General features: G+C 35.6%; 1 protein-coding gene across 2 annotated transcripts in view; it reads right to left on the bottom strand.

Annotated features, from left to right (window-relative positions):
* Nucleotides 1-14,787, bottom strand: part of LOC106871796 (kinesin-like protein KIF25) — a 505,449-nt gene that overhangs the window by 164,848 nt on the left and 325,814 nt on the right. For both annotated transcript variants that reach the window (XM_052967307.1, XM_052967306.1), the window contains exon 10: nt 11,480-11,641. In XM_052967307.1, the coding sequence (XP_052823267.1) occupies nt 11,480-11,641 (162 nt within the window). The remainder of the gene's footprint in view (nt 1-11,479; nt 11,642-14,787) is intronic.

Genomic DNA, 14,787 nt, shown 5'->3' with positions numbered 1-14,787 from the left:
TATATATATATATATATATATATATATATATATATATGTGTGTGTGTGGATGTATACACATTCATATGCATGCACACACATAAATACATACATACATATTATATAGGTAGTTAGAGTAAATCCCAGCTGTTTTCTCCTTAATTCTCTGTCTGAAGAATTTGTTATAGGAAATCCGTTACATTCTTTTATTCTTTTAACTGTTTCAGTCATTAGACGGCAGCCGTGCCAGAGCACCACCTTGAAGGGTTTTAGTCAAACAAATATGACTACAATTAATGTAGTCATATACATAATATATTATGACAGGCTTCTCTCAGTTTCCATCTACCAAATCCACTCACAAGGCATTCGTTGGTAATAATAGTGCAAATATGTAAAACTTAGTGAATAAAATAAAATTTTAAAATTCCAGTTTCTTTTGGGTACTCCCTCATATACATACATACATACATATATATATCATCATCAACATTGTCGTTTAATATCTGCTTTCCTTGCCAGCATGGTTTGGACGGTTTCACTGAGGACTGGTCAGCTGGAAGGCTGCACCAGGCTCTGATCTGATTTGGCAAGGTCTGCCTTCCTACTTACTAAGACTTTGGTTTTTGCTAGGTTGACATTAAGACCCTGTGATTCAAAATCTTGCTTCCACACCTGAAACTTCTTTTCTAGTTCTGTTAGTGACTCAGCTATTAGAGAAAGGTTATTAGCATAGAGGAGCTCCTAGGGGCCTCCTGTCTTGAATTCTTCTGTTATTGTCTGGAGGACTATAATGAATAAGAGAGGGCTGAGGATTGATACTCGATGAACCCCTACTTCTACCTGGAATTCTTCACTATACTCATTACCAACCCTCACCTTACTTACTGCATCCCTGTACATGGCTTGTACAGCTCTCACCAACCATTCATCTATCCATTGTTTCCATATTGACCACCAGATAAGAGATTGAGTAATCCTGTCAAAAGCTTTCTCCATGTCAACAAAAGCCAAGTACAGAGGTTTATCTTTGGCTAGGAATTTCTCCTGCAGCTATCTTACCAGAAATATAGCATCAGTGGTGCTTCTCCCTGGCACAACCCCAAACTGCCTCTCATCTAAACTAACTCTCTCCCTAATTAGTTGGGCTATGACCCTCTCTGTGACTTTCATCACCTGACCCAATAATTTGATACCTCTTTAATTAATTCTATCTACTGTGTCACCTTTACCTTTGTAGTAGTTGACTACGGTGCTGCTACACCAGTTATTGGGTATGACTCCTTCGTATATCACTTGGTTAACTATACAGGTAACTTGAATATAGCCTACACTGCCAGATATTTTAAGCATCTCAGCAGTGATCCCTGATGGGCCAGGGGCTTTCCCTGTCTTCATACCCTTAATTGCTTTATCTACCAAGGTACAGTCAATTCGAATAACTGGTCCCTCTGTTGGGTCAACATGTGGCAGACTCTATTTCTCCCATTCATTCTCTTCATTTAGCAACCTTTCATAGTGGCATCTCCAACTCTCTCTCTCTCTCTCTTTGCAGCATCATTAAATGCAAGTAAGCCATCATCCATGCAGACACATTTCTCTCCTATGACATCGCGATTTTCTCTCACACACTGTCTTGCAATTCAAAACACTTCAAGTAATACGTCACTAAATCTCTGTCCATTCAGAGAATCCTTAAGCTTCCAGACCCTTCTTTTCCATACTGGTCGTTTTCTGGACAGCCATTTAACGCTGATCCTGAAGTCACTAACTACTAACCAATGTTGTGGGGTGTACCACAGAACTCCACCAGCCTGGTTTCCCTTCCTCATTGCAGGAATCAAATCCGTTGCCATCATGTAAACCATGAATGATCTCTGGATGATATCGAACATGCCTGTTGAAGTCATTAAAGTCACCAGCCACAAAGAGAAGGTCCTTGTCATTCGTCGACAAGGTAGTCTGCAAAAGGTGACGTAAAATCGATCTTTCTATCCCTCAGGTAGCCCTGGCTGAGGGGCATAGGCCAAGATAAAGTTGCTGACCCATGTTGCAGCACTAGTCTAAGCTTAAGTATTCTATCACAGACCCTGACTACCTCATTTACCTAATCAACCCATTTCACCGCAAGGAATATACCCATGTCCCCAACCCCATTAGTGTTCCCTACCCAGAAAATCTTATACCTATGTTCTAGCAGAAGTTCCTCTCCACCTTACTTCTTTGATGCTGCACAAATTTACACATCTCCGTTCAAGCATCTTGACAATCTCACCAGACTTATCTTTCAATGTACCAGTATTAAGTGTGTCTACTCTGAGGGTGTAGAAGGTGTGGGCCGGCGAGACCTGGGATGGGGGACAGTAGCATTGTGCATCTGAAAAGAAAGCATGCATGTGCATTTGGCAGATCTCATAAACATACAAAAACGCTTCAACCTGCATACACTTCACCACCATTATATTCACTTCATAACCACTACGTTCAGCAGAAGATATACACTAGATATGGATGGAGGAGAAAGGGAGAGGGAAAGCGTTCCATATAGTAACCATTACAGGTGCTCAGGAGAAAGGCATTCAGATAAGGTCAGAGAAGAAAGACTTCTAGTATAAGTGACAGGCTGGTATGGGAGGGCACACCACGAACAGCAAAGCACTGTGGCCTATTCCCTAGCAAAAGCCGATGTGGGATAGCTACAGACAAAGCAAGCTACTAATAAACACTCAACATGGGAAAAGGAAGTGATTAACAAAACTGAGAGACAGGGAGAGCAGTGAAATTTTCAGAATTAGGGCTGGTCGAAGAAATAATGGGTCATTTGAATGATAAGATAGCAGGTAACAAAACAAAACAAAACAAAACAAGAAGAGATGGAATTTTCGAGATTTAGAGCAATTGTAAACAGAATTGAACAATTAGATTTCTTAACTTCGCTATAACATATCGCTAAATGAATAGCAATAATAATTATAAAGTGCGCTATAGAGTGAAGCAGAATTTAACTATAGCTTTAACTATAACATACAGTACGGAGTAAGCAAAACTCTGTGACAAAACTAGATAAATAAATGAACGAATAACAATGATGATAATCATAATGAGTGTTAAAGTGAGAGAGAATTGAATTGAAAAAGGGTTACTGAAGTTTTCTATAACATACAGCATGGAAATATATATATATATATGTATGTATATATACACATTTTTAGTTCGTTATGATATATAGTTTGTGCCTGAAGAATATGTTTGAGATATTTCTCAACATATGAAATTATTAGTAGCACTTAAAGACATGTACTGTGTATTTTAAATAAATAATATTTATCTCTCACCAGATGGAGTACATTTATTTTTGCTGAATTTCCTATCACAGAACAGTACATTATAGATAGATAGATAGATAGATAGATAGATAGATAGATAGACATGAAAGGTAAAGGAAAATAAAACCATCATCATCATCATGTAGTGTCTGTTTTCTACACTGGCATGGGTTAGATGGTTTCACTGAAACTGGTAAGTTGTAGGGCTACACTAGGTTCCAATCTGATTTGGCTTGGTTTCTACAGCTGGATGCCCTTCCTAACACCAACCACTCCAAGAATGTAATGGGTGCATTTTACATGCCACTGGCATGGGTGCCAGTTATGTGACACCAGCATTGGCCATGACTACAATTTCACTTGCCTTGATGGATCTTCTCAAGCATGGCATATTGGGAAAGATCACAATCACTTGTCATTGCATCCATGAAGCCCAGCATTCAGTGATTATGCTTCACTACCTCACCCCATGACTTTCTGGATCTGCCCCTTCAACAGGTTTCCGCCATAGTGAGAAACCAGCACTTCTTCACACAGCTGTCCTTGTCCATATACATCACATGCCCATACCAATGCACATGTCTCTCTTGCACACCACATTTGATGCCTCTTATCCCCAACTTTTCTCTCAAGATGCTTACACTCCATTGTATATTGACATTGCAAATCCAGCAAAGCATGCTAGCTTCATTTCTTTCAAGCCTATGCATATCCTTGATGATTACAGCCCATGTTTCACTACCATGTAGCACAAAGGTACCATACAATCTGCCTTTCACTCTGACGGAGATGCACTTAGTTACCACCAAAGGTAGGAGCTCTCTGAACTTTGCCCAGCTTATTCTTATTCTAGCATTTTGCCAAGCCTTTCATTTATATGCCAACCCATTTGCACACTACTTTGTCAACAAATTGCTGAATTTTTAAAACATTTCTGAAGCAGTATCAAAGGCTACATTTTTCTTCACCAAATATATCTCTAGTTATGTTTGTGTAATATCATCTATAAATGATATAAATAAGAGTTTTTATATTAAAAACATAGAATGTCTCTCTTTCATTTATTTATTTATATCCATATAGTTTTAGGTATATGAATATAAATATACAATGATCTAGATAGACAGATAGATTATAGAGTTAAGACAAATGTTTTCATGATTTTGACCCTGTTTTTGCTTGACAGCAAGAATAATTTTAAGAATGGGAAAAGTGTGCAAGGAATTTATGTAAATTTAAGCTCAAGTGGCTTTGACCAAATATATTGGATTTTTTCAATATATATATTTGGGGATTAAAATCAAGAACTTAAATTTTCATATAAAATAATAAATTGCTGAGTTTGCAAGGGACTACAACCAATAGAGGAATAATTGTTAGCTTTGCTTATCTGAGAGGAAAAATTCATTCTGTCTCACAATGAATAAAGAAATATATCTTGATGCATTTAACTTTTATCCTGGTTTTGATTAGTAGCAAGAAGTATTTTAAAAAGGGTAAGTGTATATATGAAACATTCATAACTCTTAAAGTCTATTAATGCACATATTTGCACTTCTTGCTCAATCCTAAGCCACATGGAGCCACAGTTGAAATAGATTTGTTGTTGGTGAAATCATTTATTAATGATTTTTATATTATCATTTATACATATTAATGATTTAATTAGGATGTTGCTGCCTAAGAATCAATATCTTGTAAATATATGTAAAAACACTTATGAGTAACCATTCAACTTGTTTTGGTAAGACATGACAACAGGTAAAAATTTATGGAGATGCTGAGGTAAAATGGAAATGTAAGAAAAGGAATCAAGAAAATATTTTTTTTTAGAGAATGGTAATAATAATACTTCAAAATGAAGAAAAATTCCTCTTACTCAACAGAAGAATGAAAGTAGGAGCTACATGAAAATTCTGGAATGGTTGGATAAAAATGTGAGTAAACGAAATTTTTGAAAAGAATTATTTTTACCAGAGTCATTATTTTAGTTGTTTGAAATTCAGGTATTTGTTATATTTTAAAGATTTTTATCCTGGATTAAGTACTTTTCATCAAAATCTCCAGTTTCTTGTAGGATAGGGAGATTACATAGATAAAGCAGAACTGGACGTCAGAGTTAATTTCATTTTTAACTGGCACAAATCTCAATTCCTTAAAAAATAACATTAAACTGAATGGATAGCATAATGATCTTAAAAAATTACTCACCTTAGTTTTTGCATGATAGACATAGTGACTACAAATAATATGTTTTAAATCTCTAAAACACATAACCGGGAATATTTTCCTTTTATTGCACTCTCATATACATTGAACTTTGGACATCCATGGCCCCTAACAACATTTATGTGCTGACTATTGTTATTTTGACTAATGAATGAAAATGAAGGACTATTTTCAAATGCTTTTGTGAAAAATCAAGTTGATTATTTACGGCTCTTATAATCATCTGAAAAACAGAAAATTTTAACTATAATAAATTATTATTGTTCTGCTTTTGTATTGTGTACCTTTTTATTCAATTCGTACACACTAGTATGTATTGATAGTTATACAGCTGTATGTGTTAGTATCTATCAATATATATATATATATATATATATATATATATATGCGAGTATGTACGTATACACACACACACACACACTATATATATATGTTTAGACAGATATATTTGTATATGTATATACACACACACACACACACATGAGTACATATAGGCATACACACACGTGCTTACATATGACACATAAACAATTGATGCCCATCTAAAGATAATAAATTTCCTAGATGTCATCCTACAATAAAATAATTTTTCATGTCCCCTATCAAAAAAAAAAAAAAAAGAAGCACTGCACTACATCCACAAATCTTCCAATCATTGAAAAAAAAAAACATTGTAAATAGTTTAGTTATGAACGTTTCCTTAAGGCTATTCTCACTGTATGTGTGTGTGTGTGGTGCATATGTGCGTAACTATACACATTCATACAAACACACTCCTACACACAGGAATATACACACCTATGTTGTACATGTACACACACACGTGTGTACACTACACACACATACACACTCACCAGCACATACAACACAGAGCACACACACACGCGTACACACACACACAGCACACATACACGTACACACACACACATACACACTAATACACGAACAAATATCGTTGTATAAGACAAAAATTAGATGTGAAATTTATTGGCAAAATAATGTTGGGGTGGGGGGAAAAAACTAAATTATTTTCAAGTTGACATAATTATTTTTCTCTAATTACATTAATAGAATTAATGAGAGAGAAGGGAAAAGAAAGGGAGAGAGGAAAACAAAAAGGGTAAGAGGGAAAGGGAAAAAAGGGGAAGAAGAGAGGGAAAGAGAGACGTGTACACTTAACATGGTCATGTGTTCAATAAGAGGAAGATCTGGTGACATATTTAATTGTTAATTACTTGCTAATTACATCAATACAGTTAACAAGGGAGAGAGTGAGTGAGAGAGTGGGAGCTAGAGGGTGAGAAAGAGAGTAGTTACTTAATTGATCTCAGCAAAGGATAATGAAAGGAAAAGTCTATTAGTCCATTGGACTGTGGCCATACTGGAGCTCTGACTTCAGCAACCATAATGATTATTTTATGAATCTCAGATGGATGAAAGACAAAGAATGCAGAATGTTAAAGGGACACAACGAAATCTCACAATGAATACATTGTTCACCATTCTTCCAAATTAGCAAATGACCCAGTTGGGTGGGGGTGGGGGAAGTATGCAGTGGCGTGTTGTGTCAGTGATGGTTGAATTGGTTATAATGTTACTGTTGATGCCTGTGCCCCAGGTCAGCCTTGATCCAGCAGACCTATGATCAAAGTTGTTTCTCTGTGACAAGTCAGTCTTTTTATTCTGACATAATGCATCTAAGATTGCATGAGTCAATGTACCCTTCTTCCTTGTTGGGATGCATTGTTGCTGTTGTTGTTATTTTGCTCTAGGATAACTCTGATCCAACAGACCTATTCTCAGCTATGACCAGCCTACCTTTAATGCAAACATACGGTGTCTGGTTCTAAACGGCCGTTCTTGCTTGTTTAAGATGTTAAGTTATGACATGAAAGAGATTTAGCTGCTGTGTTTAGCAGGTTAAGTAACCGTGGTAGAGATTCTAACATTGGCTGTTGTAGTTTATCCCTTGGTAAGTCCTGATCAAGCAAGCCTATGTTATGTAAGTAATTGACTAAGTCTGTATTGACCATTGGTCTTATGGGGAAGACAGCAGGCTGGCAGAATTGTAAGCACACCAGGCAAAATGGTTAGTGGCATTTTGTCAGTCTTTACATTCTGAGTTCAAATTCTGCCAAGGTCGACTATGCCTATCATTCTTTCAGGGTCAATGAAATAAATACTGGGGTGATGTAATTGACTTACTCCTGCCCTAAAATTGCTGGCTTAGTGCCAAAATTTGAAACCCTTTCTCCCATGTGAGACCTAGAAAATATCTTTTCTGGAAGCAGGCCTGACCAAGGTTTTTTATGGATGACAAATAGATGCCCATGCATGAACGTCTCCTCTCTCCTGCAGTTTATTGCCACCAGAATGCGAAGTGTCAAAAGGAACATCATAAAGAATCCTGCATAATACTAATAATTCTGTCAATTCAATTTTCTGCCTGGACTGGTACTTCATTTATTTATTACAAAAGGATAAAAGGCAAAGTTGATGTTGACAAGATCTAAATTCAAAGAATCAGAAAAAAATACTGCAAGGCTTTCTATCAAATGTTCAAACAACTCTGCCAAATTACTAGTTCAGAGTCAGTTGAATGGCAAAATGCTCTTTACAGATGTCTAGCTCTAAGTATACAATATCTCTATAAAGTTGACAACTCTTTAGGTTGTCAGCTGTACGGGATCTTAGTTACAGGAATAAGGGTCATACCCTTGACATCTTGTAGGTGGGAGGTGATGCAGAAAGGGTGGCGTCACCTCCTAAAGGATTTTACTCATACAGCATTAGTTTTGGTGGGAGAAAATAAAGTTGAATACTTTTTGAACACATCTCATAGAGTATATTTGGAATTACATCATTCCATATGTCCTTCTTCCTTTTTTAAAACAGTATGCTATGATTTGAGAGGGAATTGGACATTATTTCTAACTAGCTGAGTGATCAATTAGAAACATCTTTAGTAATGATGTTAGGAGATATCCTACTCTCTCTTTTTGGTTAATCCCAGAAGCCCTGTAAATGGCCATGGAAACAGACTTCCCTCCTAACTAACAGATGTTTAAAATTTTGGAGAGATTTATGTATAAAAAATATGCTGGGCAAGTCTTGGAATATCTGTTCCTCTTATAAACACAGTTACTTTACTTCTTTTAATTTTTTTCCTTCATTTTCTGATGCTCCAGTATTTCAAACAACTAAGATGATGATTTTGATAAAAGAAATTCTTTTCAAAATTTCATTTGCTCCCATATTTATCCCTCCATTCCAGAGTTTTGATGTAGCCCCTACACTCATTCTTCTGATAAGTGAGTGGAGTTTTTCTTCATTTTGTAGTATTATTTCTATGTTTTAAAAAAGTAAAATTACCATTCTGTAAAAAAAATATATTTTTCAATTCCACTATCTCACATTTCCTCCTTCCCTCAGAAGCTCCATAAATTTTTTCCAGGATCTCTCCTAATAAAAGACTATAACTTGAATTGCACTGAAACACTGGTTTTTCTCTTCAGTACTAGAAAGTATTTCAACCTCCAGCAATTGGTGACACTTCCTAAAGCTCACTGAAATTCACAAGGGAGTATTGCTCCTACATTTTGGATCACAAATCCAGAGAAGGGCCTGTTGACCGATTTGCAATAAATCTCTAACAGACAGACACCAGTTTCTAAACCACAAGTATGCTGTCTCTCTCTCTCTCTCTGTCTTTTCTATCATTACTATAATGGTTCCTGTTCCTCATAACTGACTGGTTTTGTACCTCCTCAAAATAACAGGTGAAGTGGGGTGGGACATGGTGGGTAAAAATTTCAAAAATGGAATTTTGGAAAACTTTCTCTTTTATAGAAGGATAATTTCAATTATTTGAAACATAGGAATAACAAAAGTTTAAGGAAATTTTCATTATCTTAGCATAAGAGGTGCTGAGTAGAGCTTCTTCTCCAAATTGTTTTATTTTGGGGTGGAACAGAAAGCAAAATTGTAAACAAAAAGGAGCTCTGGAAAAAGATCCCCGGTTGATTTTCCAACGTATGGGACAAATAAATCTAAAATGAAACCAACCATAATGGGGAATGTACAAAATAAATTTTGTTATCTTGAATGACAGAAAGAAAGAAGTAAATGCTTTAAAAGTAGGTTGCTACCATAAATAAGAGAATTATTACTACTACTACTACTACTACTACTACTACTATAGACTTCTGCTTTCATTTCTCAGTAGCATCTTTTAATTAACTTCTTGAAGTAGCAACATCACAGAAAATGAAAACATGTCATATTAAAAAAAAATAATTCATGTTAAAGTAATTGTAAGTTTACATTTCATTTTGAAAGGTAAACAAAAATATTACTAAAGAGTTGGTACTGCAGTGGTTACAGACATAGGAAGTTCATAATTTCTGCTTACTCTTATTGAAACAGTTAATCTGTGTGTCAAAAGTTTCTCTCTCCTATCTCTCAATTGTTGAACTAAAAAAATCTACAAAGAAAAAGAAGAAATAAAGACAAAAGAAAAAAAAAGCACACTCCAGAAATGTCTTCCAAACTGTAATTATTTTCCATCTGTAAGAAAAGTCTTGCTTTTTAAAATAGTTAATTTAATTCAATTATCTACCTCAGGTTATGTCACACTGGCAATTTCTAGTAAGAATGAAATGGTACTATACATGATTACTGAAGGCTAGAAATTTTAAGATCTTTATAATTAGTGAGCAAAAAAAGAAAATATATGAATATTCCTTGCAACTTCTGCCTTGTTCTTCAATTTCAATTTCAAAGTTCTAATCTCACCAAAAATTAACAAGTGATTATCTCCCTTACACTAACTGGCCACCATAGTACACCACATGCCTTTTATTTTTTTTAATTAAATACTTCTAAGTTACCTAAAGATTTTTCTCTTCTCTTCATAATCCTCATACGCTTTTAAAATTTTATTCTTTTAGTTAACTTCTTAAAGTAGTAGCATTAAAGTATAATCTTTTAAAACTCATTTCTTCGAAAATATGCTTATTCTGCACTTTTATTTCAAAAATACATATTCCCATATTAAACACCAACAATAATGCAAACTTGTACATCTTGCTCTTTTGGTTCTGTTAAAAATTAGGGTTGTGCATAGGTAGGATTATTAGAACATCAGACAAAATGTCAAGCATCATATTTGCTCCTCCTTTTTACATTTTAAGATCAAATCTGGTAGTAGCCAATTTTGCCTTTCATCCTTCCAAAGTTGATAAACTAAACAGTCAAGTACTGGAGGTGATGATATTGACTAAACTCACTCAAATTTCCAGCAAAAATGCTTTGTGGTATTTACATTCTAAGTTAAAATCCTACCATGGTCAACTATGTCTCATATCTCTCCTAGATCAATGAAATAAAGTATAAGTCGAATTTTGAGTAAATGTAATTAGTCCCCTCACTGCAGCTTACAGTCCTTGTGAGTCAATATATCCAATTAGTTTTTTCCTTTAAGAATTACTGGCCTTGTGCCCAAAGTTTTGATATTATTATGAGGGTGGTTGGTTGGCAGGATTCTTAATACATCAGACAAAATGCTTTGTGGTATTTGTTCCAGTTGTTTACATAGTGAGTTCAAATTCAGCTAGGGTCAACTTTGTCAAAGTACTGGTGGTGGCAATGGTTTTGTTATTATTTCTGTTCTTGTTTAGTTCCAGATCAGCTGTGACCCAATATACCTTTGGTTAAAACAATTCTAGCTGTGAATATTTTATTCTTCTCTGCTGACATTTCATATGTGATTTGCTAGAGATTTGGTAGCTTATTTTAGCAGATCAAACTACAATGTAGGGGTTCCCTTGTTAGTTTATCAGTGTTGCCACTGGTTGGGCATAGAGAGAGAGAGAGAGTGTGTGTGTGTGTGTGTGTGTGTATGCATAGTTGATGTTGCTGCAGTTTATAATAATGTTATAACTAACCTGAAGGTGACAGTAGGAAGGCTCAGTGACCCATCTGGACACGTGACTAGGTCATGCTTGCTTTTGAAGTCCTTACTGAGGAGATCACGTATGTCATTGTTGTAGATCTCAACCACTGACACCTCAGCTTGATATGTCCCTGTAGGCTTCTCTGACATCAGACTGAAACAGACACATAAAGTGTACAAAATGACATTATAGACATGTTACAACAGATAGATTTGTATGTATATGTGTGTGACGTGTGTGGTATATGTACATATGTGTATATGCATACACACACACATATACAAGGGAAGCAGAACTAGATAAATATGGATATCATCATCATCATTATCATCGTTTAACGACCACTTTCCATGCTGGCATGGGTTGGATGGTTTGACTGAGTTCTGGAAAGCCACCAGCTCCACCAGACTCCAATCTGATCTGGCAATGTTTCTACAGCTGGATGCCCTTCCTAATGCCAACCACTCCGAGAGTGTAGTGGGTGCTTTTTACGTGCCACTGTCTGATAGATGCACAATGTACGTCTGAGGAAGTGCCTCTCCAATGCCTAAAACTGCAAATATTACTCTGTTACTCATTTACTTGTTTCAGTCATTTGACTGCGGCCATGCTGAAGCACCGCCTTTAGTCGAGCAAATCAACCTTATTCTTTGTAAGCCTATTACTTATTCTATCGGTTTCTTTTGCCGAACCGCTAAATTACGGGGATGTAAACACATCAGCATCGGTTGTCAAGCGATGTTGTGGGGGACAAACACAGACACACAAACATATATATACATATATACGACGGGCTTCTTTCAGTTTCCATCTACCAAATCCACTCACAAGGCTTTGGTCAGCCCTAGGCTATAGTAGAAGACACTTACCCAAAGTGCCATGCAGTGGGACTGAACTCAGAGCCATGTAGTTGGTAAGCAAGCTACTTACCACACAGCCACTCCTGCGCCTATATTACATAATTTTTCATTTAGAATTTTTGCATAAACTGTCATTGCAAATGGAGATGGCACAGAAACATGTGTAAAGTACAATTAAAGGTATGTTAAAGAATTTTCTTTGTCTTCTTTTCATTGGATTATTTACTCTTCTCTAAACCATATAACAGTACAACTGTCATAAAACTTGGATTTTCTACACCAGAAGTATTCCAGCTTTGGCTTGGATCCTGACAGCGTTGATAGCCCAGTATTCAGGTTGAGTGCTTCTCTAGAAATGCTCAACTGACTTTAGTATATATATATAGTTTACTTTTCCTCTAAGGTAAGATCAACAAAATAGTACTTCATCCAGTGAGAAATAAATATTGTTTAATGTACTCAGTATATAGTTATGAGCTACTAATAATTTCATACATTAGAGAAGTTGTCTAATCAGGACAATAGAACAACAAAAATCATGAGAATAAACAAGAGAAACTTGAGTACAAAAAGTGCAAAGGTGAAAAAAAAATGGAAAAAGAAAAGAAAAAAGAAAGAGAATTAGAGTCATGTCCTCTCTGACCATAAAGCTAGTTGATGTAAAATCAATGGAAGGGTCTAAAGTCTGCAATACAGCTGCTCAATCTGGAGAGGATTCTTAGATTTAAGATTTCCACTACACTGTTGAATTCCTGATCAGAAATTTTCAGCAAATGAAAACATATGGGCAAGTTTCTTTTAGTGAAACAGAGAACACCACCTCTGAATTGAGCAGCTGTATTGCAGACTTTAGATTTTACACCAAATGGCTTTATGGTTAAAGAGCGATGAGAATAAGACAAGGCTAAGTGATGGATAGTGGCCCAGAGAGAATGTGATGTCTAGCAGCACAGCAGAGCAAAATTAGAGTGTATTGGATGGTAGCTTGAGAGCAGTTTAAGACAACAGGGTCAAAGTGATGAAGAGGGTGTGATCAGTAATTTGCTTAGTAACTGTTAGGTGTTGGAAGCAGGAAGGGCATCCAGCCATAGAAAATCTGCCTCAAAGAATTCTATCACCCAAGGATTGACCAGCTGAAATACTAGACTACTGTCAGGTACAAACAAGCAACCAGGACGTTTGATAAGCAAATGACATCCCCAGGTAGTTAGCCAACTAGAGTGTCGAGCCACAGGCAGACAAAAACAAGTGATATCTTTGAATGAATAACTAATCAGGAATGGAATCTATGTCTTCAAACCTCTGTGTGTGTGTGTGTGTGTGTGTCTCTCTCTTCTATTTTTTACTAATTTCCACTGAGGAGGGGGCCGGTTTCCAATATGTATATCATCTTCATGTCTTCTTCGGTAGAGCCTGTCAACATCACTGTTTCTATGGAAGTTCCTAGTTGTTGTCAGGATTTTGCAGGTTTTGATATCTATGGAATGGATTTCTTCTACAGACCAATCAAATATCCCCGTATGTGTGTATGTATGTATGTATTTATGTATGTATAAGGCAATATCAGCTTGAAAAATAATTTCAAGTTCCACATTCAAACAAATAAAACAATGAACAATTCTGACTTACACCTTATGAGCACTTGTACAAAAATTTTTTTAATTATACTTTAAAATCTTTATCATGTCTAATTGCTAACATAATTTATTGTTATGGAACTTATTGAACTTTCAAACTTCTATCATGTATTATTTCTATGAACTGTATCAAACATTTCATCTGTCATTATTTCTTGTAGCAGTGAAACTTATTGAACACTTGAATTTTCATCACGTCATTTTGCTACAAATTCTATCAGACAATTAAATTTTTGATCATGTATTATTCCTATCAGACTTTTCCTTGTACATTCGCTCTCTTTGAAATTTACATCTTATATTTAATCTTTAATACACCATTGGGAAAACATTGTTGAAATCTGTATGGCAGTTTAATAAGTTAAAAAATTTTTAAAAAAAAAGACCAAAGTACATTTTTGATCCCCAAACCCAATTTTCTTATATTCCTATTTGTGTGGAAGTAAACCTCTTTTGTGTGTGTGTGTGTTAAAGCATTAGAAAGACTGCTCTGCTGTAATCATTCCAGCACTCTGTGTGTGTCTGTGCTTTGTCTTCAAATCTTGCCGAGATCAATAATGGTCTTTTTTTCCTTTTAGGGTTGATAATTTGAGTGCCAGTCTTGTACAGGAGTTGATTTCTTTCTCTCTCTTTCTCTGGAACAAGTTGGTTGGGATCATATTTGATGAGGGATGCCTAAGATAAGCTTTATGCCACATCATTTCCCCTATGAATCCATAAAGGATTTGAAAACTTGAAGCCAGGCATGTATATACATATATATGTGTGTGTGTATATATATATATATATATATATATATATA

The sequence above is a fragment of the Octopus bimaculoides genome, chromosome 4 (genome assembly GCF_001194135.2).
Source record: "Octopus bimaculoides isolate UCB-OBI-ISO-001 chromosome 4, ASM119413v2, whole genome shotgun sequence".
NCBI classification, from domain to species: Eukaryota; Metazoa; Mollusca; class Cephalopoda; order Octopoda; family Octopodidae; genus Octopus; species Octopus bimaculoides.
The sequence above is the reverse complement of the archived record's forward strand: the minus strand, read 5'-3'. Positions and strand labels throughout refer to the sequence as shown.